This window comes from Choristoneura fumiferana, chromosome 30, assembly GCF_025370935.1.
Source record: "Choristoneura fumiferana chromosome 30, NRCan_CFum_1, whole genome shotgun sequence".
Classification (NCBI taxonomy): domain Eukaryota; kingdom Metazoa; phylum Arthropoda; class Insecta; order Lepidoptera; family Tortricidae; genus Choristoneura; species Choristoneura fumiferana.
Genome location: NC_133501.1, coordinates 279,045 through 306,375, shown reverse-complemented (window position 1 = coordinate 306,375; position 27,331 = coordinate 279,045). Strand labels below are relative to the sequence as shown.

The following is a 27,331-nucleotide window of genomic DNA, read 5'->3' as shown; positions in this document are numbered from 1 at the left end:
CAAACTTTCTTTCCAGAATCTTGTTTCTTATATTAGTGTTCGTGATTGAGTTAATCACAGATAACGTATAAGACAGAGGTTTTCAACCTGTGTGCCGCGCTATGCGATTCGTACAACAGTTGTCAACGAGACCCTATTAATAAGCCTCCGCTGTCCGTTATGTTATAAATATTAGGGGTATACTGTACGGAACCCTTTAGGTACTCTACGCGCCAGTCCGACTCGCACTTGACTATTTTAACTGTTTTATTCAGGCGCCGAACGAAGAGCAGAAGGAAACTGGCAGCAGGGAATTGCAGCAAGGCGACGGTACGGGGGCCAAGTAAGTTATTTAATCAATCAAGTTGCGGTTGATGGCGGGCTACTACGGTATTCGAAAATCGAAGTTCGTATTGTACCATCCCTCTCACTCCTATTAAATTATATAAGCGTCAAAGGGACGGTAAGATAAGAAGTTCGAATTTTATAAGGCCTGGGTGGCAGCTATTTTCAGCCAAAAATTAAGCTTTTTCATACAGTGAGAATACGAAGCGCACAAACTAACTGAAATACGAAACTAATAGATATGCGATACGCTAAATTGATACAGATAGTTCAACTCAGTTGTGCGCGCGGCCCTATGTGTGCGTGCGCTTGTAAATATACAAGTTTCACGTGACGCGGCAGTCGTCGTCCGAGCAAGACGTGTTCTTATCGCTTTACCCACACATAGGGCCGCGCGCACAACTGAGTTGAACTATCTGTACAAATTCTCTTTGAAAAAGTTTCTCATGTCTTCATGGAGATTTTTTTTTATGTTTTATCAGTTCTGCTCTGCCTGCGGCTCGTATGTGTTGCTTTTTCTATAACATCATTTACTTCATTGTAATATATGGACTATCTTTGTGCTACTAACATGTTGACATCTCATACTTTTGTCAATGAAATCATAGTGAAATTGATTATTAAAAGGTTCCACCCTGGATCATGATTCAACTTGTTCGACCGTACAGATCCAGTGAATAATGTTTTTCCATATGATTTTATCGGATAAGTTCTTTTTTTAGGGTTCCGTAGCCAAAATGGCAAAAACGGAACCCTTATAGTTTCGCCATGTCTGTCTGTCTGTCTGTCCGTCCGTCCGCGGCTTTGCCCTACCCTATTTCGGGCGTGTCCGACACGCTCTTGGCCGGTTTATTTATCTTGCTTCCTCAATTAGCTTTAGTAAACTTCAGTAAGGTAGTTGAGACAGCAAGATAAATAATAATTTCAAAGTTCATATTATGAACTTTTCCGGCAAAATTAGATTTCAAAACATTATTCAGTTCACTATTGTATTATTCTGCAGTGTGTCGTTATATTTGTTGGTTTAGGCCTCCAGACAGCACGGAAGGGCAGCCGGCGAGTCCCGACAAGGAGTATCCAGACCAGGACCAGGACAGCGACTCCAAGTCTTTAGGGGATCTCGACGATCGTACGTGCTCATACTGTTTATATTATAAACTTTTATATATAACTAATATATTATTTATTATTTATCTATGTGTAAGTTTATGAGTACCAGAGTACGTGTGTGTGAACAGCGCGTCTTCTTGGCTAACTTTTCATTCTGTATAGCGCTCGCTAACTCGCTCGCCAAGCGTGGCGAGTATGCCCCCCCTCTCCCCCCTCCAATGAGGGAGGCCTATGTACAGTCGCCATCAGATTATATCTATATTTTTGTTATTGTAGCGGGTGAGGCATTGAAATATTTCTGTGCAGCATTACATTGAAATTAATTCTGACCTCTGTCTCTAGGTTTCAGTCTAGATATAGTTAAAATAATATTAATTAGTACATGCAATTTGTCATAAATGCTTCGAAATATTTGAGTACCTCGTTTTCTATGATATATCTGATAGCGACTGTACATTAGTGGATGTACCTGCGGCTGATATGACGATAAAACAATACGGTATTTGACTATTTTTTATATGTTTTATAAATTAAAATTTCACAATTTCTGTTATCGAACAGAGAAACAATTTTTAAGCTACCTTTACAAATAACAAAGTTGTACAGGTTTGAAATTTAAGATTAGACAGAGAAAGACATACTTGCATGTGACGTCACACGCAAGTGGCGCCATACTTGCTGCATAGAGAAAAGCGTTTGAGAAAGAGATAGGTATATATATTTTACAATAATTCACTATAAATCCAGTTTTCAACTGATTTCAGTTTTCTCTTCGCTAAACACTATTAGCCTTATTCATAAAAAGTTAGAGCCTTCTTGAAGGCTCCTTGAAGGCCCGATGCTAAAAAAACATGATTAATAAACGTCTGTTAGCGCTAATCAGTCGATCAAGGCAAGGATCCTTTATCTCCCTGCTAAGTCACAAAATGGCCGCCACAAATTTGAACAGCTGACTTTGACAAGAGCAAAAAACCATACCGAAGATATTTTTAGTGAAGGGAGGGTTACACGCAAAGGTCTAAAAAAATCCAGGAAAATTTATTTTATTTTTATTTTGTCTTTGATTTGTCAAGATGGCCAACATAACGCGTCTAATCCGTCTATCAGCAGCTCAACAACTAGCAGACTGCTAGCAAGCGTTTATAAATCATACTTCTTGACAGCCGTCTAACAATCTTAATCAGTCTGCTAAGTAACAGACCGATCAAACCTCAATTAAGGATTATATATGAATAAGGCTGTATATCTATATTTTAAAAATAATATATCAGACATGGCAAATTCAGGAGTTGTCAAACACCCAATTTCATCCGCCAATATCATCTCGTTCATTATTTTTTCAGTGTCGGAATCCGACGGCGGCTCGGGCTCTCTGGGGCTGTCCAGCTCCTCGCTGGACTCGGCGTCCTCGCTGCTGCTGGCGGCGGCCGCGGCCGTCGAGTCGGGCGGCGAGGACCTGGCGCCCGGCTCGCTTTGCCGCACCGTGCGACACCTGATGCGGTCCATCGCCAGCATAGAGAGGTGATCAGCTGACACCTGCACGGCAGGCGGGGCCAGGCGGGGGCGAGGAGCGGGAGGGGACGCGACAGCCAGAGATCTCAGTTGAAAAAGGCACCCCCCTGTGAACATCACAATGCTTGCACCGGTTCTCGCCCAGTAGGAGTCTTGCCATCGCTGCGTCTTCTTCGTTGGGGAAACATCTCCCTAACGGCTATCCATCTTGATCTTAGCTATATTGGTAACTGTACACATTCTCACATAGAGTTTGTGTGACAATTTTTTATTCGACTGGATGGTAAGCAAGCAAGGGGTTACCGGATAGTAAGAGATCACCACCGCCCATAAACACCTGCAACACCAGGGGTATCGCAGATGCGTTGCCAATTTAGAGGCCTAAGATGGGATACCTGAAGTGCCAGTAATTTCACCGGCTGTCTTACTCTCCCCGCCGAAACACAACAGTGTTAGCGACCAAGATGGTGGTAGCAATCCGGGCGGACCTTGCACAAGGCTAGCTAGCATAGCTGTTTAGTTATGACATCATTCCGTTTAGCAAGCCTGAAAATCCATCTGGCAACAAAAAAAATATTGTGGCAAATGTGGAGCTGGTTACTCACATTCGATCGAATTCGCGAACACATTACGCAACCAAATTAAACTAATGTCACTGTTTTCAGACTTATGGACAGAGTGCTGAAGCACTGCGACGAGTGGCCGGCGTCTGCGCACTGCCGGCGCGACTCTTCGGCCGCAGACGAGCGTAGCGCGAGGTACACACACACGCGCACACACACGCACGCACGCAAGGGCGTAGCGAGGTACGGGAGTTGCAGGAATGCTCCCAAACTTTAAAGTAATATTACGTTTACGTAACATTTACCTTAGATATATTCTTGGTTTGACTACGCCCCCCCCCCCTAAACAAAATCCTAGTTACGCCCTCGCACGCACGCACATGCACACACACACATACACAGTTCTACGAACACTCCGGTCCGTATTTACAAGCTTTTATTTAACTTGCCCTGTACGTTATTTGGGTCAAATCTTGCAAGTTAAATTTGACCCACTTCCAGTAGTCCGATCGACTTGAAATTTGATAAACTTATGTAACTCTGGTGACAATACAATAATTTGATAGTGACATCATGGTAGTCCGACCAGGATCGTCTCCACAGGACGGAACTCTTCAATGGTTACTGGCATCGACTCGAAATTTGGTATTCAAATTTAGTTTGGGTGACAATAGAAGCACAGTCAACAAAAAGCACCGTCAGCAAAAATAAAGCTTGTATTAAAAAATATTTTTTTACCAAAAACTTATATCACGTATTCGGATCGAATCGGAAGTTGTGAGAACCGCTCTAAAAGTCTGACCAAACTACTTTCCAGTTTTGAGATATTTAATTAAATTAACAACTTGTACAGGTCGATTCACAAGAGCTGGCACGAATGGATTGAATGAGTGAATGAAAGTATCTGTGTCTTCATCCCAGCCTATATACGTCCCACTGCTGGGCACAGGCCTCCTCTCAGAACAAAAGGGGTTGGGCCATAGTTCCCACGCGGGCCCAGTGCGGATTGGGAACTTCACACACCACATTGAATTGCTTCGCAGATTTGTGCAGGTTTCCTCACGATGTTTTCCTTCACCGCAAAGCTCGTGGTAAATTTCAAATGTAATTCCGCACATGAATTTCGAAGAACTCAGAGGTGCGAGCCCGGGGTTTGAACCCACGACCCTCTGCTTGAGAGGCGATAGGTCAAACCACTAGGCCACCACGGCTTTTTTTTTTCTGTGTCTTACCTATTTGAATACATTTCACACAAATATGAAAATGTCTAAGTCACATTACTTTTTTTCAATCCATTCCTGCCGACTTTTGTGAATCGAGATGTATATTCCTTTGCGTTACAGGAAACGTGTGGACATGGGTCTGTCGGAAGTGGACCGGAAGTTGATGGCGATGTACCGACGGCTCCCGGAAGTGCATCGACGGCAGCTCCAGGTCTACCGGAAACAAAAGAAGCTGTCCACAGTGAGTAGAGCTAACTGACGGACTATTTATACAGTGTGCTACCAGCAGCCAGGTTTTTTTTAAGGGAGGTTTAAGTAACGTACAGTACCCAGCGATAAAGATTGCACATCGGTCTTCGGAAAAAGAAGATTGTCTGTTCACGAGGACATCCGAACACTGGCCACCGTCCATAAATCATCGTATTTATTAAGTGACGTTTTATATCAAATAAATACTGCACCTTTATAACTTAATTTAGTTAACGTCAAATTAATGACATGTAAACTTTGGATATCTATATATAGTTATCCCTCTGTTTCCTAAAGATGCCATCGTACAATTTAAAGTTTTGGGGGTTTCAACAACTCTTTATTATATATTTTAATCTTAATGCTTCCGTACTTATTGCACCTGTACAACGACTGACACACGTCACATAAGTAGTGTGTGACAACGCTCTACGAAGCCGAAATTAGCCGAGTCTTTTTCCAAAGACCGATGTGCCATCTTTATCGCCGGGTACTGTATTTCTATAACTTAGGCAGTTGTCTCACCGCCAGCGAGGAAACGATTGGCTATCGACTATTTTGTCGCTCAAGAAACGAACAAAAGATGTAAGATCCTGTGTCAGTAAAGAGACACATATATTCATAGTTGATCGCTGGTTGTCGCAGCGACAAGAGCTATAAAACTCGCTGAGCTATAGATACTCGCTCAGCGATGTCAGCTTGGCGGCCGCCCCGCACGAGCGAGTCGAGTGGAGCGTGTAATCGCCCGTCGCACTCGAACACTCGCTTACAGCCAGCGACAAAACTACACTCGCTTCTCGCTGCTCGCCCACTCGTTTCTAGTTACTCGCTCTACTCGCTTCTCGCTCATCGTCGGCAGTGGGACCAGTGCCTTAACCATGACATTAATTTAATTAATAAAATAAGATTCTGACTTTGTTAACTTTAGAACAAAAATATAACCAGCAATGTACAGCAAAGTAAATTGGCAAGTAAGAATCAAAGTATCTGTCGTCGGTCATTTACACTTGCTTGTCAATTTACTTTGCTGTACATTTCTGACAATTATAATTTTGTTAGAAAGTTCACAAAGTCCAGATTTTACTTTATTAATTAAATTAATGGCATGGTTAAGTTACAGAAATACGTTACTTAAACCGCCCTTAACAAAAGCCTGGATGCCGGTAACACACTGTATATTTTTAGGAATCTAACCTACTAGCGGTTTATCTTCTGTAATATGGTTGTACTTTACGACCCCCTGTTTTGTGGTGGCCGCTGTGTCCTCCTGGAGTTCAAAGTGATAATACTAGTACATATTGTTGGCAAAAGAATTTATATCTTTCGAAAAAGGAATACTTAAAGGGTAATGTCCTCTGCCAACAAAAAAAAAAAACAACAATTAACAACAAAAAAAGTCAACTTTATCTATGAGACTTTAGGATTTAAATTTCGATGACAATTTTTGTTGTATGGTTTTTTTTTATTCGACTGGGTGGCAAGCGAGCAAGTGGGTCTCCTGATGGTAAGAGATCACCACCGCCCATAAACACCTGCATCACCAGGGGTATTTTAGATGCGTTGCCAACCTAGAGGCCTAAGATGGGATACCTCAAGTGCCAGTAATTTCACCGGCTGTCTTTCTCTCCACGCCGAAACACAACAGTGCAAGCACTGCTGCTTCACGGTAGGATTAGCGAGCAAGATGGTGATGGTGGGTCGCAGGAGGGTATAGTCAGCTACCTCGTAGTGAGGGGATTTCGCACTGGGGATGAACACTTAAAGTCACCCGAAGGCTTGCAGCTATTTATTTAATGTTCACAAGTAATCACTTAATCCATTCATTGTTAGGCGCCAGATTACGTACTTTGCCGTGATGCCGACACTTCTGTAGACAGACGCCCATCGTCGTCCGCGGCGTTCGAGACGAAATCGAAGTTAAAAAACAAAATGTTTGTTACTCTAAAACGACAACAGCTGGACATTCCAAAACTTAAATCTAGGTTTATACATTTACCACAGGACATTCTGTTCAGAATATACCGTGAAATCTCCATTAGCATCGGCGCCTGCGTCATTTTATATTAGGGTCCACCAAGACGCCGATAGGCGTCAATGGCACTTAATGAGGGCTACCGTTTTCGCGTTCACCAGTTGGCGCCACTGTTGACAAAGGTCCTGAAGTATAGTGGTTAGTTTGTTATTACGGGCGTGAAAATAAAATTTACATTTCAATCGTATTTAATACCTTAAATAAAACCGTACCATAAAAATATCGAGCATGCCGCAGTGTTGCGTAGTCCCGTTTTGTTTGTTTGTTCGGAAAATGGGGATGACAAAGGTTTTCGAAAAACAAAACTGTCTCAAAACAGACATTCGTTGCCATGTAACGCATATTTGCCATAATTTTTTTTTTAAAATTTTATTTCGAAACGGGCATCGTACAAATTTGTCACATTAGCCCATAGGGCAAAACATTAAATAACAAGAAAACAAATTATGTAAATCTCACAATTGACGATTAACTAACATATCTTATCACATCAATTTCAGGTATTGCAAAAATATTCCCAAAATTATTCTAATTATAACACATGACATTTGACATTTCGGACACCTCTCGCTACACTAGCGCCTCTAGCGTCGTATGTCGTATTCATAGGCGATAGCCCTCATTGAGCGCTGTTCTTTGCAGGTGTGCATGCAGCTGGTGGGCGGGCGCGCGCCGGCGCGCCGCCGCCGGGCTCGCCGCCCCCGCCGCCCGCGCACCAGGCCTGCCGCGCGCTCTGCCCCGAGTACCATCTGCAGCGCTTCCAGGAGGTACCAGTGACATCTAGTCGCCGGATACGGATAGGGAAACTAATACATTATACGTATTACAAAATAACCCTTAGATATATACTTGTAGATAGGTTGAATCTTTATTCACAACAGCATACCTTATTTTTATGAAAAATTCCCATAAAAGTTGACATTATTCTGAACATATCAGAAGTCGAAGGACGTAGTTTATGGTCAGCGAAAAATTAAATAGTTAAAAAAGATTGCTGGCTCGCTAACTCGACAACAATGGGGCATACAAAATCCATTATTGTCGAGTCTCAAATTTTTAATAAAGTTATAACGGTGTCATGGAAATGTTGGCAACTTGGCTCAAGTTGTATGTACAGCGAACTCAAATGGCCAGTATCAGTTATTTTGCTGGAACTCCGGACTTTTTTTATTGTGTCTGAAACAGCTTGTGGTGTTTTCGTTAGAAAAATACACCTGCAGTTTTGTTTTTAATGAAAAGATTAATACAAACGTGTAAATTATAATTGAAAATAAAAAATAGACACGTCAGCAGCATTCGGAAGTAATCGTTTTCACGGGTAAAAAAATATTCAATAGATCTATACTTGTATTTTAAAGTAGTGTTGGCCCGCAGGTCCGCCGCAAAGTAATGCACATGCGCGATCAACAGCTGTACTACCACCGGCTGCGTCTGTGGCTGGAGCAACAGCTGCGACGGGAGCGCGACAAGCTGCCCGACAGGTAATCATCATCATCATCATCACACAAATCAACTGGTGATTGTTTATTCACGGAACATATGCTACAGCCACTCACACCAATAATGTAACAACACAGCATGCATATCTGATACAGAAAAGCGTGCGTAAATATCTGATACGACTCTATTTTTAATCGGTAAGGTGTCAGATATTTTTGGACGCTCTCTCTTGGTTCAAAAATAGTACAACTTTGTCTTATATTCAGAATTGGATTATGTTTTATAGCAACACGACGGAAAGCAGCCTGTCCTTGGTCGAGCAGGCGGCGCGGAAGAGACGCAGCGTCTCGCCCAAGCCGAAGCTCGGGGCGGCGCCCAAGCGGAAACTCAAGCCGCCCTCCAAACCACAACAAGGTATTCATTTATTTAGAAACAATGACAATTTACTGTATTACAGTTTATACATATTGTGGTGTAAATTAAAAAACATGATAAATAATCACAATAACTCCTTCGCAGTCGGTAAAAGAAAACCGGTGAATTGCGAGTCGTAGTCGCGCTCGAAGAGTTCCATACCATTAGCCTATACTAGACATTAGCAAAAAAAAACACGTTTACGCCAATTAATGCTGTCGGACTTTTACAATTAAAATCTTGATATAAGAAATGTCTTTATTATTTATTTCCTGTTTACAAACTTAGATTAGAGTTCGATTAATTCTATTATTAGCCCCTTGCTTTTCTATTTTTCGCTTCTGTCAAACATGACATTTTGATTTAGGATGTCCTATCAAGTAGTGATGGACCTCTACAAGCTTTCTTTCTTTATGAAGATAAGAACTTTTAAATTTTATTATTAATTTAATTATTGAATATAGGACTAAATTTCTGTGAATATTTTAAGCGTCTACCTGTTGCCGTTATTAATATCGAGCAAAAAACGGCAAAAAAAATCACGTTCGTTCTGTGGGGGGCTCCTTAAATATTAATTTTATTCTGTTTTTAGTATTTGTTGTTATAGCGGCAACAGAACACAGACAGACACGGACAGACAGACGGACAGGCGGACGGGCAGCGGAGTCTTAGTAACAGGGTCTCGTTTTTATCCTCTATCAATCAATCAACATCTTAGTGTTGTTATTCTGTCCCGTAACTCGGGAGACATCAGTCAAAGTCAAAATATCTTTATTCAATTTAGGCTATAACAAGCACTTATGAATGTCAAAAAAAAAACTACCAGCATTGATACACTTTGTTAGAAAAATGTTTGCAATGTATACTAATAGCATACTTTGGTGGTAGGACCTTGTGCAAGGTCCGCCCGGATTGCTACCACCATCTTGCTCGCTAATCCTGCCGTGAAATAGCAGTGCTTGCATGTTGTGTTTCGGGTGGAGAGTAAGACAGCCGGTGAAATTACTGGCACTTGAGGTACCCATCTTAGGCCTCTAGGTTGGCAACGCAACTGCAATCCCCCTTGTGTTGCAGGTGTCTATGGGCGGTGGTAATCTGTTACCATCAGGTGACCCACTTGCTCGTTTGCCATCCAGTCGAATAAAAAAAAAGGAGATGAGCCATAAAGGAATTGCCTTAAAACGGTCACAACTCCTAACTTTTAGTGCATTTGTAACCCATAAAATGATACTTTGTGAATGTACCTCATAAGTGCTTGTTATAGCCTAAATTGAATAAAGATATTTTGACTTTGACTTTGTGTTTATAAATGTCTTTTTTCTTTCTTTACTTTTAATAGGTAACACAGGAGACGTTATCACGGTAACAAGCTACACTAATAAGTGTATTGACCCACATATAAGAATAAGAATGGTTTATTGGCTGTTAAAATAGATACACATACAGAAACACTGTAATATACACATCCATGTCTATTCCTACCAGCCAAAATGGCCGCCACTCAGCTATGTGTCGCGAAAAGATCTGAAGATGCTTATTATGTAACACTACTAGGCACAGGCCTCCTCTCAGAACCAGAGGTCTTGGGTCGTAGTTCCCACGCTGGCCCAATGCGGATCGGGAAATTCACGTACACCATTGAATTGCTTCGCAGATTCGTGCAGGCTTCCTCAAGATGTTTTCCTTTACCGTGCAGCTCATGATAAATTTCAAATGTAATTTCGCACATAGTGCGTGTCGGAGTTTGAACCCACGTTCCTCTACTTGAGAAACTATAGGTCAAAGCACTAGGCCACCACGATATATTTTCATTCCTTTCGACTGCCCTTTTGACGACCAGATTCGGGTTTGATTCCCCGCCGGGGCAGATATTTGTATGAATATGGGTCTTGGATGTTTAATATGTGTTTAAATAAATATAATCGTCATAAATAAGGTAACCTTTTCTGTACCTTGTCGCTTTCAGTCGTTACAGAATTTCGTATGGCTTTTCAAACATGACAAACAACATGACAAGGTACAAAAGTGATCACTTATTTATGACGTTGACTGTACAAGCTTTGCTTAGTTTGGGACTAGGTCAACTGGTATCAAGTGTACCGTCATTTATTTTTTCAAGATACTCCAAATGCTCAAGCACCGCAGCCCTCAGAACCTCAAGCTCGACGACGACGCGCCGGAAGTCGATCCACCCGAAGCGTTCCCGCTAGACAAGGACGACGATAGCGACGCGGAGACGATAGTGGGGGAAAAGGATACTGACCTCTGCAAGGAGATGAAGGAGTGTCTCGTCAAGTTTGCCAATTTCGCGCTGAACAGCTTGGATAATAATTTGCAGCAGGAGTATAATATGCAGGTTGAGGAGTTGCCGGATTCTGTTAGCCCGCCGTTACAGGTACGTGGAGTAAACTTGTTCAGATCAGTTTAAAAGAACTAATAACCCCCCTCGGGCAGTCGGGTAAAAGCTGAAGACCTCAGACACACCTTCAATACAATACAATACAAATATTCTTTATTGATCACCAAAAACAGTACAGAGACATTACAAAAATAGAAAAATTCAGATAGACAATAGGCGCCACCTTCTTTAGGGTTCTGTACCCAAAGGATGCCATTGGGACCCTATTACTGAAACTCCGCTGTCTGTCTGTCCCTCCGTCTGTCACAAAGTTCTTGAGTTGATTATGTATTACTTACTGTGTGTGTTATGTAATACTAAAAATAAAGTTAATAACCTAACCACCAAAAGTTGTAAAATACGGCTGAACCGATTTTGATAAAAACATGTCTAAGAACCATCGCTAGAAAACCTGCTTTCAAAAAATAAACCGCATTCAAATCGGTCCACCCGTTTAAGAGCTACGGTGCCACAATACACATAGCGGCTAAACTTATAACACCCCTCTTTTTACGTCGGGGTTACGTTAACGTTTTATTTAGCGTTTTTGGTTGTTAGGCGTTGTTATTCGTTGATGAAACAGTTGATCGACCCATTCTTAACCCCCGACGCAAAAAGAGCGATGTTATAAGTTTGACCTCTATGTGTGTCTGTCTGTGGCACCGTAGCTCTTAAACGGGTGACCCGATTTGAATGCGGTTTTTTTTATTTGAAAGCAGGTTTTCTAGCGATGGTTCTTAGACATGTTTTATCAAAATCGGTTCAGCCGTTTTTGAGATATTGAACATTGAAGTGACAAAGTCGGGGATTTTCCAACTTTTTGTTGGTTAGGTTATATTAATTTCATTTAGATGCAACGTCCATTTAAATGATTCTGTTTGTATAAAGCGTCATATGAACTATGATTATTGATATACGATCAATTGATATCTTATTCAAAACCAATAGGTGAACTTTGTCTAAGTTCAGAAAAGCTGGCACATTCTACTTTAATTAGGTATCAAACTGACATGTCATTACAGGAAATGTCACCGACAACATCAGAGTCCATGCCCGTCTACACGCCCAAACCGAGTCAGAGGTTACTCCAGGTCAGCAAGTTCCTCGATCGGGATGATGTCATCGACTTCCAATCACAAATCACGCCCGAAATACTAAATGTACCCTTAAACGCACGCCGCACCCCAATACTAGTAGAAGAAGAAGAAAAATGCATCAAAGTAGAGGACCCTAAGGACCCTAATGTCTATAAATATGTCACGTTCGGTCTAGAAATCAAAAAAGCTATGGAGGAGTGTCAGAATATTATCAATTCTTACAACAGTATTAGCAAAGAGGAAGGCAAAGACGAACAGGACGGTCCGCTGTCTCTAGAACAGATCTGCGAAGTAATGATGAGTTTAGACAAGAATTCAGCGGAGTTCTTAGAAAAAATTGACTCCGAAGAACCTATAGATATAAACACAGCCAACACTAAGTTAGCCGAGCTAGTTGAAAACATGCCGCAGATACTAGCCAATATGCCGGAAATAGCATCGAAGCTATCCGAATTTGCGAATGCATCATTCGAATTACCCGAATTCGCGTCTATAATGAACAGTTTACCCGAAGTTAATAACGAAGCACAACTAACACCCGACACTTTAAGACAAATAAGAGAACTTAAGTTAAATAAGAGTAAGGATAATGTTAAAGTTACTAAGAACACTGCCAAACGCAAAACCAACCGTAGAATTAAGCCAAGAGATGTTGATACTATTACATTGAAATGCATGAATGTCACTGATGTGTTGAAAGATGCTCCGCTGGACATACACGAGCTGTTCAATAACTCTGTCAAAGATGCATTAAGCATGGATGAATCGAGAGAACTTTTAAAAGCTAGGTATAACACATGGAAGCATTGCGTGGCGAGTAAATTCAAAGGTGTGTCCGTTGTTTTACTAGAAAACGAAATAGAGGCGATGCTAGAAAAGTTTTTTACTTACATACAAGATTTAGCTGAAAAACAGAACATGAATGACAGTGACAGGATAATAGATAAAATAGAGGATCTCAACGATGGTAATAAATCAGAATCTGATAGTGAAAGTTTTCCAGCAACTAAAGAATCGCTGAAGCAAATTTCGAAGTTGTTAAGCACATCAGCGGGGAATACGTTCGATTTGCTGATAATGAAGCTGTCCAAAATGTCGCAAGATAAAAAACTGTCGGTCAAAAGTCTGAAATTTAAATACATGGATGTTATAAGGAGATGCGCGGATTCGGTACAACTGACTGGATGGATATTACTCAATCCTGAAATAGCTAGTAACGTCATAGAAGAATTAACAGGTATACCCACTAAGAATGCTGAAACTGTGCCTGATTTTCATTCAATGTCTGAAGAAGATAAGAAAGAATACTTCCTCGATCGGTTAAAAGGAATGAACAAGACTTACATGGGCACGCTGCCTAAGGACGCCTTTTCGGGGGATCAGTGGTTAGTGATGCTCTATAGATTAGAGAAATTAGAAGATAAAATTAAAGAATCTTTTACAAAATTGACTTATACACCCAAAACTCCGCCCGTGCAAGCAAGCGAAGCGGAAATATTAGCAGCTAAAGGTCTCAGCAAAATTATAGGTAAAGCTAACGCTAGCGCTAACACACGCGTCGTCAAAAAGCCTAACGTCGAACCGCCTCAGCCTAAAAAAGAAGAAAAACAAGACGTCAAAGAAACAGAAGACGAAAAGAAATGCAAAAACGAGGCCTTACTAGCGAAATGCGAAGCGATACTCACATCGAAAGGAGAGAAATCTCTACTAGACAGCTTTTATACAATCAAATCTTATATAACGCAAGGCTTGCCTGTACCGGAAACGTATAAGAAACACGTGATATCAATATGCTCAAGCATCGATGCTAAATTACTAGACGACGATATCCAAGATACGTTGAATTTAGATGAAGAGAAGACTCCTTTATCTGTGATAGGGTCGCAGAATCCAGAGTTATTAGCGAAATATTCCGCGCAAGCGCTTAGAAATGCGAAGCAAACTTTAAACGCCGTCGCTTTTAGAAATATGATGAGAAATGGACCGAGCAAATCGGAATCTGACGCGTGTGATACTCCCAAAAACGATTGCAAATGGACGAATGATTGTATATGCAATACGTGTAAAGACAACGACGTGAGTGGTGCTGTGTGCTTAGGGGATATAGTGAAACAGTGTTATGACCTAGATGGGAAGAGTAAAAGTGGGTTGGAGGAGAAAAAGAAGGAGGTTAAGCCGGCCAAGCCGGTCGCGAAGCCAAAGCCGCCGCCGAAGGCCTGCGAGAACGTGTCGCATCAGCAGCATGTTTGTAAAGGTGAGTTTTTGTTAGTAGATATAAGTTCTTTTAACAGGATGGTCCAAGTATGTAGGAGGAAAAAGAATGATTTTCTTGCTCTGTTTTTTTTTTTTTTTGTTTGAGTCGCCTTAACCCTTTATAAGGTAGAAGCGATTTAGCGACCAACAGCGAACTAAACCTTATTCATTACATAATATTAATATAACACAATTTCCATTGTTATTATTGAAAATACGACTAGCTTTCAAAATATTCTTTGTCAGGTATGTATTCGATAGCTCTTTTTGATTCTGCAGGGCTACTACGAAACTCGAAGTTCGTGTCGTGCGGTCCCTCTCGCTCTCGTATTAAATAGTATAAGTGTCGGAGGGACCGCACGACACGAACTTCGAGTTACGAGTTTCGTAGTAGCCCTGCTGAGGTAGTATGCTCCAATAAATGGGGCCTTATTAAGGGTTAAGCTGCGTTAACACTAGAGCTGTGCGAGGTATGTGTTTGTCATGAACCAATAGAAACGCGTCATTTACCTATTCTTGCTTGGCACAGCTCGGGGGTAAAAATATATATACAGCCATTGCGTCTAATTATATTGTGCTATACGCCTAAATTCACACAATAACCGCAACTTAACATTACTCCCTACAACATGTGACGCACGTAATTGAGTAATAGCTAGTAAGCAATAATTAGCTGATAAATATGTGTAATTAATCTTTAAGTTTGTGCAACATCTCTGATACTATGAGTGATTTACTTAAACTCTTCGATCTCCCTCAATTACTTCATATCATTATCCAGTCCCAATAGTTGGCATCTTTAATCTGTAGCAATACAGATGACAACAGGTGTCGGCTATTGGGCATTAGCGCGTCGACCACTCGGACGTTTACCTTACATCGACCTAATGGTTACTGGAATTTAAAGGTGCAGGTATTTTAGATCTCTTTTTTTTTTGATGTCTTGGTAACGTATATATATTTAAGCCCTTAACTGTACAGTGAGCAAAAAAAATCTTTATATTACAAGAACTTGTTACTTTCAGTGGGCCATTCGAATGGGTCGAGCGCATGCGCGGGCGACGCCGCCGCGGACCAGCCGTGCGCGTGTTGCTATTGCACCGTTTTCGGACACGCGGTAAGTTAATAGTACATGTGTATTAAGGGCCGTAAGAAGGGATTACTAACGAGATTGTATTAGATGGCGTTGATGAGTCGATGTTTATAAATCCAATACCGCCCGCAGCCACCGCTGACGACGCCGGTGCCACGCAACTTCAACGAGACCCGCGAGCGGTTGCGATCCATACTAAACAAGAAGAAGCAGAAATGCAAGACTGCCAATGTACGTAGCTCCGTTTAAGGTCACAGCTCATTACAGCACCGCCTCGCCTCGAGCGGTTAGTATTCTTCATATGGATTTGTATGGGCATGCGCTCACTACATCAACTCCGTGGCGTCACCGAGATTGCCACGCGCGGACGGCGAGTGGACCGACCACTCGGTGACAGCCAGCCGTGACTACTAGGAAATTCGTGGTCCACGCGAGGTCCACTCGTTGACAACGCGGCGTCCACCCGTGGACCACTCAACAACGAGTGGACGCCGAAAGTCGAGGCGGTGCTGGTCGGGTGCCGGCTGGCTCTAATGAGCTGTGACCTTAAAGGTTTAAACAAAACGTTACGTCACAGTTTTTTTGTAACAAGTACCTGATACTATAATGTCCTCAGTACTGGGAAATTCGCATCATCAGTTTTTGTTCTTGGCCTATAAATACTCTCAAACTGAGTTGCCAGTGTGATAGTGCCAAAAAATACCAACTTAAATTGGAAAATTAAATTATTTCAATATTATATTATTATTTAACGTTTAGGAAGGGGGGGGGAGGCTCAGAAATCTTCAAAAATTGCATTACATATTACTTGAACGCCCCCCACACTACGCGAGCTGAGTGAGCGTAGCGAGCGTGCCTCGGCAGCGGCCGGCGAAGCGCCAAAATCAAATTAAGTTTTTTTTTACTAAACACCTATTAATCTTCGTAGTATACGAAAAGCAGGGTCGGTATTGACATGCTGGTATTATCCGGGCCGGTAAAGACTGTCACTCCGCGACGCTCCCGGGTACTAGGGATTCGGAAACCCTGCACTAAACTCCATTTCAATAGAACCTGACCATCCTGTAGACACTTCCAGCCAACTAATATGAACACCAGTTTACCTAGGTGTTTTACTTTAGGTGTTTTTTGATTCCTTTTATATTATAATCACATCAACATGGACATACACAGTTAAGTGTGGCCACGTTAGGGTGTCTTAAATGTCTAGAAAATTGTCAGATTCTATTGAAATGTAGTAGTGAGGATGTGTGTTGTTGGCAGGGCGAGGCGGAGCCGGCGGCGCCCAAGCCTGCGCCCGCGCAGCCCGAGCCGCAGCCGCCGAAGCCGAAGCCGGTGCCGGCGCAGCCCGCGCCCAAGCCACCAGTAAGTACATGGGCCATGAGCTAACAATTACAGCTCGATCACAAGAGTTGGCACGAATGGATTGAACAAAGGTTTAAGACACTTTAGTAGGAAAATTTTTAACTGCGTTTTGACAAGAGATGTGTGTTGCGAAAAATATCATGAACCAATAGAAATGCTTCAATTGTATATCGTCGCTGAAACTGTAATGAGCTTATATGGGCGTGTACATGAAAAACGGGGTCGGTATTTCCATATCGGTATTATCCGGGCCGGTAAAGAGACATAAATCGTCAAAATAAAGAGTCGAAAGATATGTACCTAAATTAAGTTTTTTTTTTGTGCTATGACCTGCTATGCTATGTGCTATGTTCTGTGCTATGATCAACCTGTAACCGACCGGACTATCGTAATTTGGCGGTTAAGAAAACTCTTTCTTTAACCCCGACGCAAAAAGAGGGGTGTTATAAGTTTGACCGCTATGTGTGTCTGTGTGTCTGTATGTATGTTGTGTCTGTCTGTGGCATCGTAGCTCTTAAACGGGGTCCACCCGATTTGAATTTGTGTTTTTTTTTTTATTTGAAAGCAGGTTTTCTAGCGATGGTTCTTAGACATGTTGTATCAAAATCGGTTCAGTTGAAGTGACAAAGTCGGGGGTTTTCCAACTTTTTCTTGTTAGGTTAGTTAAATTAAATGCTGCTACTTAAAAATCTAAAAAAAATCTGTTAATTAGAAAAGTTATTCCTATAAAAGTTTCAAGCGTTTATAAAATTTTCATCCATTCAAATTGATACCAATTGACCTAGTCCCAAACTAAGCAAAGTTATTATGGATACTAGGCAACGGATAAAACAACGTACTTAAATAGACAAATACATACGTAAATACATATTAAACGTCCAAGACCGAAAACAAATATTTTGATGGAGATCTAAGGGGGAGGGGGGGGGGGCATGTCCAACAGTGGGCTGATATGATGATGATAATTTGTTGTTGTTGTTGATGTAACTCTGTATTGTACATAAAACATATGAAAATTACAACTAACAAGAGAAAGAGATGTACAAAAGCGAACTTATCCCTTAAAGGGATAAGTATAGGGTTAATTTCGTGTTTTAGGATTTGTAGTGACGCACGCACCGACTAAATAACCCAACAGTTCGTGTTCCAGGCTCTGCCAAGTCGCTGCCGCCGGCCGCGCCCGCGCAGCGCCGGCCGCCGGACGCGCGCGCCGCCGACGCCGTCGCCGACAAGATGGCCGACCTGACAGTCACCGACAAGCCCAAGGTAAATAAATAAAATAAATATCATGGGACACTTGACACCAAGTGACCTAGTCCCAAACTAAGCAAAGCTTGTACTATGGATACTAGGCAACGGATAAACATACTTATATAGATAAATACATACTTAAATACATATTAAACATCCAAGACTCGAGAACAAACATTCGTGTTATTCACACAAATATCTGCCCCGGCCGGGATTCGAACCCAGGACCTCAAGCTTCGTAGTCAGGTGCTCTAACCACTTAGCCATCCGGTCGTCAAATAAATAAAATATCATGGGATAATAGACACCAATTGACCTAGTCGCAAACTAAGCAATGCTTGGAACTAGAGTAGGCGCCAAGGGAATTTGAGTATGCAAAATTTAAAAAAAAAAAGTAAAACCGACTTCAAAAAAATAAAAAAATACCAAAAAATTGAACCGACTACAAAACACTTGAAAATATTTTTTTTGAAGTTGGTTTTACTTTTTTGTTAAAAAATTTCTTTATTTATCACTTTTTAGTGATTCGTAGCCAAAGTACATCTCACAACGATTCCATGAAGCCCAAACACGGCTTAGTTCCGTTGTTTTATAACAGAGTTCCGTTGCCTCCCTTCCGGCTTCAGCATCAGATCAGTTCGAAAAAATCATTAACTTAAAGCTCCTTCTTAGTCGCTTATCTTGTTCTAACATGATTCAATTGATAGATGCCAAACTGACGGAACTAGAGTCCCTCCTACTGTTACGCAAACTATCGATACTTTTGCATGTATACCTACCTAGTGCTAAAAGTGGCAACAGCATGATTTGTTGGTTTAAACGTTACGCTATCGAACTGAAAGTCTTATTTGAATTTTAAAATATAATTTATTCAACACTTGGAGTGTCACTTTCCGACTCTGACGAACAATCTTGCGAATTAATAATAAGTTCGCTTATTTTACCGCTTTTATTTTTACCGATAACCCTCACCTCTAGCAATAGCGGCCTATTGAATGAAACAACATTGTAAAAGCGTTCATTAAACAAAATAAGTTAATAATAACAGTGCCTACGCAGTAACTTAACAATTTGTTAGCAAATTTGAGTTCAAATATTCGAACAACCAGCACTTTTAATGTGATTTCATTTTTTCAAGCATTATATTATCACTGTTGGAAAAAATTAAAAATTTGTTACCACCTTACAAAGTTACATAATCATCATGTGTCATTTGAATCATGTTAGAACAAATAGAGTATAGGTGGCGCGACCCTGTAAATGTGCGTTTGTTTTTATTACAGGCTCTGCAACGCACAGCGCCGATACAAGTCAACGTCCCACCCGCTCTCAAAGCCGAAGGGAAAGTCAATCCGAATGCCATGGAGCAAATACGATTACAGGTACACATTTTTTTTTTTAAATATACTATTTTTTTAACAAAAACCGAAAGAGCGTAAGTTACTCGGCCCACTGGGAAGCGTCCGGTTGGTTGGGCACAAGTATCGCTGGTTAGATGGAGTGGTGAAAGACCTCCGTGCCATACACGCAATAAAGTGAGAAGAGAGCACGAGATAGGGCGCATTGGCGTCAAATCGTGTCGGAGGCGGGTTACAGTATTTACCGGCCCGGATAGTACCGACCCGATTTTAAACTTGTGTCACACTGACATGAGTTTCTATCGGCGTGTACATGAAATATTGGGCGGGTAAATTGTGTCACCCTTGGGGAGAGATTCGCTTCGGATCGCTGGGCTAGCGGAGTAAGAAGAGAAATTCTTTGAGACATGAGTCATACTCGATTATTCGTCAATCTGCGACGCGTGCTGCGTCCTTATATTAATTTGAGCTTAACTTTTACTTTACTATTTTTTTAATTTACATTTTTTTTATCGCTTAGGGCTATGTGTAACGCATGTCTGTATAACACGGCCACGAGCTTCGTCTACACACATCAAAAAAGGCTTGGGGTACTCATTATCCCATGACAAAATTGATGTTTTGACTCATTAGTAATATACCTAAATTGAAATGTTATAAACTGTCTAGGTATAAAAAATATCCCTAGGTACTTTTGCTGTGTAGTTTGATCTTGTATTTGAAAAAAAAAAACGCTTGTTTCCAAGTTTTACTCCTTAATTTTGTTACTTTTGTTTCAGCAATTAAAACAACAACAGCAGGCCCAATTACAACAACAACAACAACAACAACAGCAGCAACAACAACAACAGCAGCAACAACAACAGCAGCAGCAGGCACAACAGCGGCCGCCGCCGGCCCAGAAGAAGCCAGAACCCATCTACGACCTGCCCATACACAACAAGCCGACGCTCACGCCGCAACAACAGCAGCAGATAAGACAACAGCAGTTGCAACAACAACAACAGCAGCAGCAGTTGCTGCAACAGGTAATGCGACAGAACCTCGCAACAATATGACCAATAACATAAGTCCGTAGCATCATTTCGAAAATCAAAATGCCAAGTACGATATTTCTGGTGCGGGTGCAGGTATAACATCCTATGCACGCGACGCGCGCAGTTAGCGCTGCTTGTACAGTAAAGGGCAAAGATATCGACACGGCCAAAGTTGCAAAAATATGTGTACACGACTTTATGCACTTAACATTAAGGCCGTGTATACATATTTTTGCAACTTTGGCCGTGTCGATATCTTTGCTCTTGACTGTACTATTGTTCAACAGGCGGGGCGGCCACCCGCTCCGTGCAAACCGCGTCAGCTAGCGTAGGTAGTCATCATCATCATCATCATCTCAGCCATAGGACGTCGTCTGTTGGACATAGGCCTCCCCCATAGACCTCCAGTCGCTTCGGTTGGCAGCGGCCTGCATCCACCGTGAACCCGCGGCTTTAACCAGGTCATCCGTCCATCTCGTTGGTGGACGTCCCACGCTGCGCTTGCCGATCCGCGGTCTCCACTCGAGAACTTTTCGGCCCCGACGGCCATCTGTTCTCCGTGCTATATGGCGTAGTAACTAATAAAAGTCATGTCAGTATTGAGTCCAAACCACCACGACATTAGAATAGTTAGAACACAAAACAAATTTGTAGTTTACTTAGTTATGAGTCGTCATTCGAGTTGTGTACTCTCATTCATAAATTATATCATTTTTAAACGTTTTTGTCTCTTTTCTCTAGTTACAACAGAAACAGCGGATGAGCAGACCTGCGCAGCCATCTCTTTCTAGCAGGGACACCAGTGTATTCTCCACGTCTAGCGGATGTTCCGGGTAATTATTTATGGCAAGCCTAATATAGCATTTAATAAATAAACCACATCACCTTCCCTAGATACTCCAGATTGACAGTTTTTATTCATAGTTCTAATATTTATCAGCATATTTCTAACATTTACCAAGCATATTTCTCAGATATATACAGTGTGGAAAAATAAATCGGGCCCTGGAGGGAAACTACCTTAAAATCCTTAAGTTGGCTTATTTTACTTAAAAGAGACATTCCTTTATTTTTAAAAGGAAACAAAACTGCATTCAAAGATTTTCTAAAACTCGCTTGCCTCGCCCGGGACTCGAACCAACCAAAAAAAAAAAACAAAAACTCGCTATTTTAATATACTAATCGATAGGATTATTATTCAGGATAAAATTTCTCTAACAACTTATTTTTTCACACTGTATACCAAGCCCATTTCTTACTTTTACCATGCATTTTTCTAATATTTACCATGCATTTACCAAGCATTTCTTACATTTACCATGCATTTTACCTTGCCAAGTACCAAGCCTATTTCTAGCATTGCATATTTCAAGCGTGTCTATGTCGATGATTGCAGTATAACCTCGCACAGCGGGTCTTGTTGGCGCGGCGCGTCGTCCCACCAGGACCCGCGCGATTTGGACGCGCTGCTTCAGTACATAGAGGGCCCGGCGCGGCACGTCGACCGCGGCAAGAAACGCGCCAAGAAACAGCGACAGAAAGGCAAACGGGTATGACGATTTGTTACATTATCACCCGCAACCTTATGATAGCTGTGTCTATAAAAAAAAAAACATGGGACACTTGACACCAATGAGGGCTATCGTTTTTTGTCTCACTAGATGGCGCACTGTTGCGTGAGGTTTTTAAGTATGGCTTTCAAAGTCTGTTATTACGGGCGTGAAAACAAAGTTTAGATTAAAATCATATTTAATACACCTCAAAACCGTACCATAAAAATATCGAGCATGCCACAGTGTTGCGTAGTCCCGTTTTGTTCGGAAAAAAGGGAGGACAAAGGTTTCCGAAAGACAAAACTGTCTCAAAACACAGACATTCACTGCCCCGGAACGCATATTTGCCATAATTAATTTCAGATATTGCAAAATATTCACAAAATTATTCTAATTATAAATAAACCCGCGTAGCTCACCCAAAAACTATGAGATTTGACATTTCGGAGACCTCACGCTACACTAGCGCCTCTAGTGGCGAATTCATACGCGATAGCCCTCATTGATCTAGTCCCAAACTAAGCAAAGCTTGTACTTTGGTTAATAGGCAACGGATAAACATACTTAAATACATATTAAACATCCAAGACCCGAGAGCAAACATTCGTATTAATTATACAAATATCTGCCCCGGCCGGGGACCTCAAGCTTCGTAGTCAGGTTCTCTAACCACTTAGCCATCTGGTCGTCAACTATGTAACAAATGTGTGCTTATGCAGCTCCCCCATCTCAGCACTGTAAGAATACACAGATCACACACACAAATATCACCACCACCACACTACACAAGATCAAATGTGAGTTTAACTGGTAGCATGGTGGACTGTTGTGTTGCTCTCAGGATGAACTTTGGTTGAGTTTGAAACGCGTCAGTGTAGTGTGGTGGTGATGATAGATTCGTGTGATTTGTTGTGTTCTTACTGTTACACTTAGGTGGTGGAGCTGCAAGAATCCTGTGCTTCCTTGGTAATGAACGTGGGATGGTAGGTTTGGGTGAGCGGCCAGAACGCTCGTATATTCACTCGGTTGCTTAGGGAATGATATAATTATATTCAAAGATTTATAGCCCTTTTAGATGATGTTACAAAAACCTTAATAGCGTCATTTAGAAATTGTACTTACGAGATAGCGACACCTTTTTAGAAATAAACTAATTTAAACGAAACTTAACACATTAAATAATACCACGTGGGGCAATGGGATGGGGGTGGTTTATGCCCAACAGTGGGCGTCCTACGGCCGATATCATCATCATCATCAGCCTACAGCAGTCCACTGCTGGACATAGGCCTCTTCCATGGCGCGCCACAACACTTGTCTTCAGCCCCTCGCATCCATCCGCCGCCAGCGACCCTCTTAAGTGTGTGATCGACTAACGAGCCGTTATACCGCGGTTTTACTCGCCCGTCGATCAGGGCCTTTAAGGTCGTCCATCCGCCGTGCCTCAGGACGCCCTACACAACGTTTTCCCGTCCGTGATCTCCATTCGGGGACTCGTCTGCTCCACCGTTCATCGAATTTAAATCCATCAAATATTTTTTTAAAATTGGAAGTACAATAATTGTCGGCAGATGGAAGCCCGTCTGTTGGAGCAGCACAGCGCGCTGGGGGCGCTGTTAGCGCGCATGCGCAGCGAGCTGCACGTGTTCCAGTCGCGGCACCAGGTCGCGCTGCGCACCTACGAGGACACCAAGGCTCATCTGAGGCAGCAGCTCGCCAAGCGGAAAGGTGGTCAGTGGACACTCTTACACCCTTACACCTCTTACTTAAGCAACTGTTTTACAACCAAGTATTTGTATTATTCCAATCCATTTAAAAATATCAAATTAAATTGCTACATGTTACAATAATTAAAATGATTAAATATCGTTTTCATCACACTTGCTCGTAAACAGTGTCGTAACATGCAGGCTACCTTGGTTGCAATCCCCCCAAATAAAACCCTCGACCTTAATGTGCTTGTCATGGATATCTGTGGTCGGTAAATGAGTCGTTGCCCGTATTAATTTTCTTGGTAAATAAGTTTGGTACTGCATGGTGTGCTGCGGCGCGCGCACGACGGGCACATGCTGCGGGGAGATGGAGGGGTTTGGGCAAATCGGCAAGTTTTGAAAAAAATATTAGTTTTTCTTTTACAAATATAAATTTTTACTCGCAAATGTGATGAAAAACATTGTATAGCGCACGGGTGGTACTAGAATTACGAACATCGACTCATTAAAGCCTAATAGACTCTCGTTCGTAATTCGTTATTTACCGCCCTTAAGACACAATGTACTATTTGCTTGCTGCGCATATGGCTGGCCGTGTCAGTTGTCAATGTCAACGCCATGTCAAATACAACGCCCTTGTGTTGGCAGCGCTGAGCATGAAATGGTCGCGTTCACGATTAGACACGGTCCGGTCGCACGTGCAGCGTGCAGATTACGGCCTCACGGTTCCGCCGGAAGACCAGCGCTGGCTCTCGAGCCGGCATTATGCGGGTCCGTTTCGTGATAGTTGCCTGCGCACATTGTTATTTCGTATGCCTGTCGTTTATGTAACTGTCACGAGTAAATGTTTTTTCTTTCTTCTTTCTTTACTGAAATTTCCACCAATGAGGTGTGGGAATAAATTGCGCGGAATATGTTTGTCATGAATGAGCCAATAGAAATTATTTATTTGCCTGTCCTCGCTCCGCCGAGCTGTTTCCCCTTTTATTAGTTTAGTGCAGTACAGGATGAGTTTAGTTAGGTACGGGATGAGTTTGATGGGTTACGGGATGAGTTTAATGGGTTACGGGATCAGTTTAGTTAGGTACGGGATGAGTTTAATGGGTTACGGGATCAGTTTAGTTAGGTACGGGATGAGTTTAATGGGTTACGGGATCAGTTTAGTCAGATACGGGATGAGTTAAGTCTGGCACATGATTAGTTTAGTGGGGTACTGCCATGGTAAATGGGGTAAGGGATGCGTTTAGCGGGGTTGCAGTATGAGTTTACTAGGGTACGGGTCAGTACGGGATAAGTTTCATACAAAATAATCTACTGACATAGGATGCATTTGATGTAATGCAAGTTAACAAATTACAGGAAAGAAGGGCAAAATGAATCCGGTGCAACAAGCCAAGACACAGTTAGTTGCCGAGCAGCTGGGGGATATAAACAACACTCTCGCTGGTATGGCTAAGGTAATAAAACTACAATACCGTCGTACTGTAACACATACTTATTACATACTAATTTATTCCTAAGGTTATAGTAGGATATTGTCGTAAAAAAATCGAATGTGGGTTTTCCGACAGGTGAAATATCGCTAGATGGCGTTAGTGTCGTGAGCTCCGTTTGACGTTTGCGTCGCGCTCGTGATTGGTTAAATAACTAAATGAGCCAATCGCAAGCAAGACTGAAACGTGAAACGGACCTCACGATACTAACGCCATCTAGCGACACCCTCATTGGTACGTCATTTTGATTATCAGATAATATTGGACAAGTGTTTGTTCTTTTGTCAATTCAACAAAAAAAAATGAAGATTTCGCGTGACGTCACGCCGTGTGACATTCTCTAGCGCGGTGTGGCGTCGCGGCCCCCCCCTTTCGAACTTTGATGCGCTTCATTTTTGTCATTTTTTGTTCCATTGACAAAAGAAAAATATATTCTGATAAGTTAACTGACGTACTAAACAGAATACTATTTTTTCTATTCACGAAACCATTATCTTATTATCCTGTGTTCTGTTATTTTCATGTGTTTTTATGTACAATAATGAGTTTTACAATACAATACTACCCAATTGTGTGCGAGTGTGTGCGTATTAAGGCACTGTTTCATTGGTCGATAGAGCCCTAATGCGGGGTACGGGAGATTTCTTTAACTGCATTCGGGTTTCAATTGTCGTTAACTGCCCGCGGAAGTCACCGCACGCTGTATGTCGACCGAGCTATCGTCCAATCAAACTGAGACATAAGTGCATGTGTAGTTTAGATGACAATGCAAGTGCAGTTAGGGTCTCCCCAAACCTACAAATACAAATACACCGATCTAACGAGACGTCGATCGACGTTTACCGACGGGAAGACGTCCTTTTCGCTCTTAGTGCGTGGACATAAAGCGTTCTTTGGTCGGCTTTTTTTTATTTATGACTGTGGAAGCATTCTACACTTCCACTGAACGTAGATAAAGTTAGTGTTTAGTTTTGTAGCTAAGGGACCCCATACATCCATTTTATTTTGAAAAAAATACTGCCAAGTTTCATGCGTCGCATGATTTACTGTCATTTGGTGCAAATGGAAAATGGACAAGTCGAAATTATACCACAGAATAAGTAAGAGTACAAGTACAGAAGGCACGATTCTTATGCCTAAACGTCACTTTTGTACGGCAGTGAAGCTTCTGTACTTGTACTCTTATTCTGTGATATAATTTCGAGTCGTCCATTTTCTATTTGCACCAAATGACAGTAAATCCGTCGCATTCTTCTTAGCAATGATTGTCTTTCCGAAAGCGCTGCTAGTTAAAAAAAATTACGTATAAAAATGCCCATTGCGGCCTATTTACTGAATAAATTCCGCGTCGACAAGATGTAGGGAGACCCATACAATACAGCGTTTATTAAAAATGACATTTTGGAACATCAAGTTATTGTTCAGGAAATGGCGGAGGCGGAGCGGCAGGTGGCGGAGTGCGCCAAAAAGTACGCGCACTGCGAACAGGAGCTCGCCGTCGCGCGCGCGCTGCAGGGGAAGCCGCCGCGCGCGCCCGACGCCGCACGACACGTGAGTGATCACTGATGACGACCATGATGATGATGATGATGATGGGTGGATCAACTCTCCCGTCAGCGAGGGGACAAGAGTAGTACAGTTTAACAGAATTACCTCGGCGACCAAGCTCGGGTTAAATATCGATAATAAGTGTTTTCTTACAATAAGACCAAGCAAGATCGATTGAAGCGGTGACGGAAAACATCGTGAGGAAACCTGCACAAACCTGCGAAGCGATTCAATGGTGCGTGCGAAGTTCCCAATCCGCACTGGGCCCGCGTGGGAACTATGGCCCAAGCCCTCTTGTTCTGAGAG

The 27,331-nt window shown here is 42.0% G+C and overlaps 1 protein-coding gene across 1 annotated transcript in view; it reads left to right on the top strand.

Annotated features, from left to right (window-relative positions):
• Positions 1-27,331, top strand: part of LOC141444437 (uncharacterized) — a 65,285-nt gene that overhangs the window by 20,223 nt on the left and 17,731 nt on the right. Inside the window, 23 exon segments of the mRNA XM_074109986.1 lie at positions 255-322; positions 1,353-1,453; positions 2,778-2,955; positions 3,612-3,704; positions 4,853-4,973; positions 7,656-7,689; positions 7,692-7,780; positions 8,388-8,494; positions 8,740-8,862; positions 10,983-11,262; positions 12,288-14,616; positions 15,641-15,732; positions 15,841-15,939; positions 16,972-17,073; positions 18,212-18,235; positions 18,238-18,339; positions 19,608-19,706; positions 20,462-20,710; positions 21,461-21,552; positions 22,116-22,269; positions 23,844-24,003; positions 25,344-25,441; positions 26,903-27,028. Of these exon segments, the coding sequence (XP_073966087.1) occupies positions 255-322; positions 1,353-1,453; positions 2,778-2,955; positions 3,612-3,704; positions 4,853-4,973; positions 7,656-7,689; positions 7,692-7,780; positions 8,388-8,494; positions 8,740-8,862; positions 10,983-11,262; positions 12,288-14,616; positions 15,641-15,732; positions 15,841-15,939; positions 16,972-17,073; positions 18,212-18,235; positions 18,238-18,339; positions 19,608-19,706; positions 20,462-20,710; positions 21,461-21,552; positions 22,116-22,269; positions 23,844-24,003; positions 25,344-25,441; positions 26,903-27,028 (4,920 nt within the window).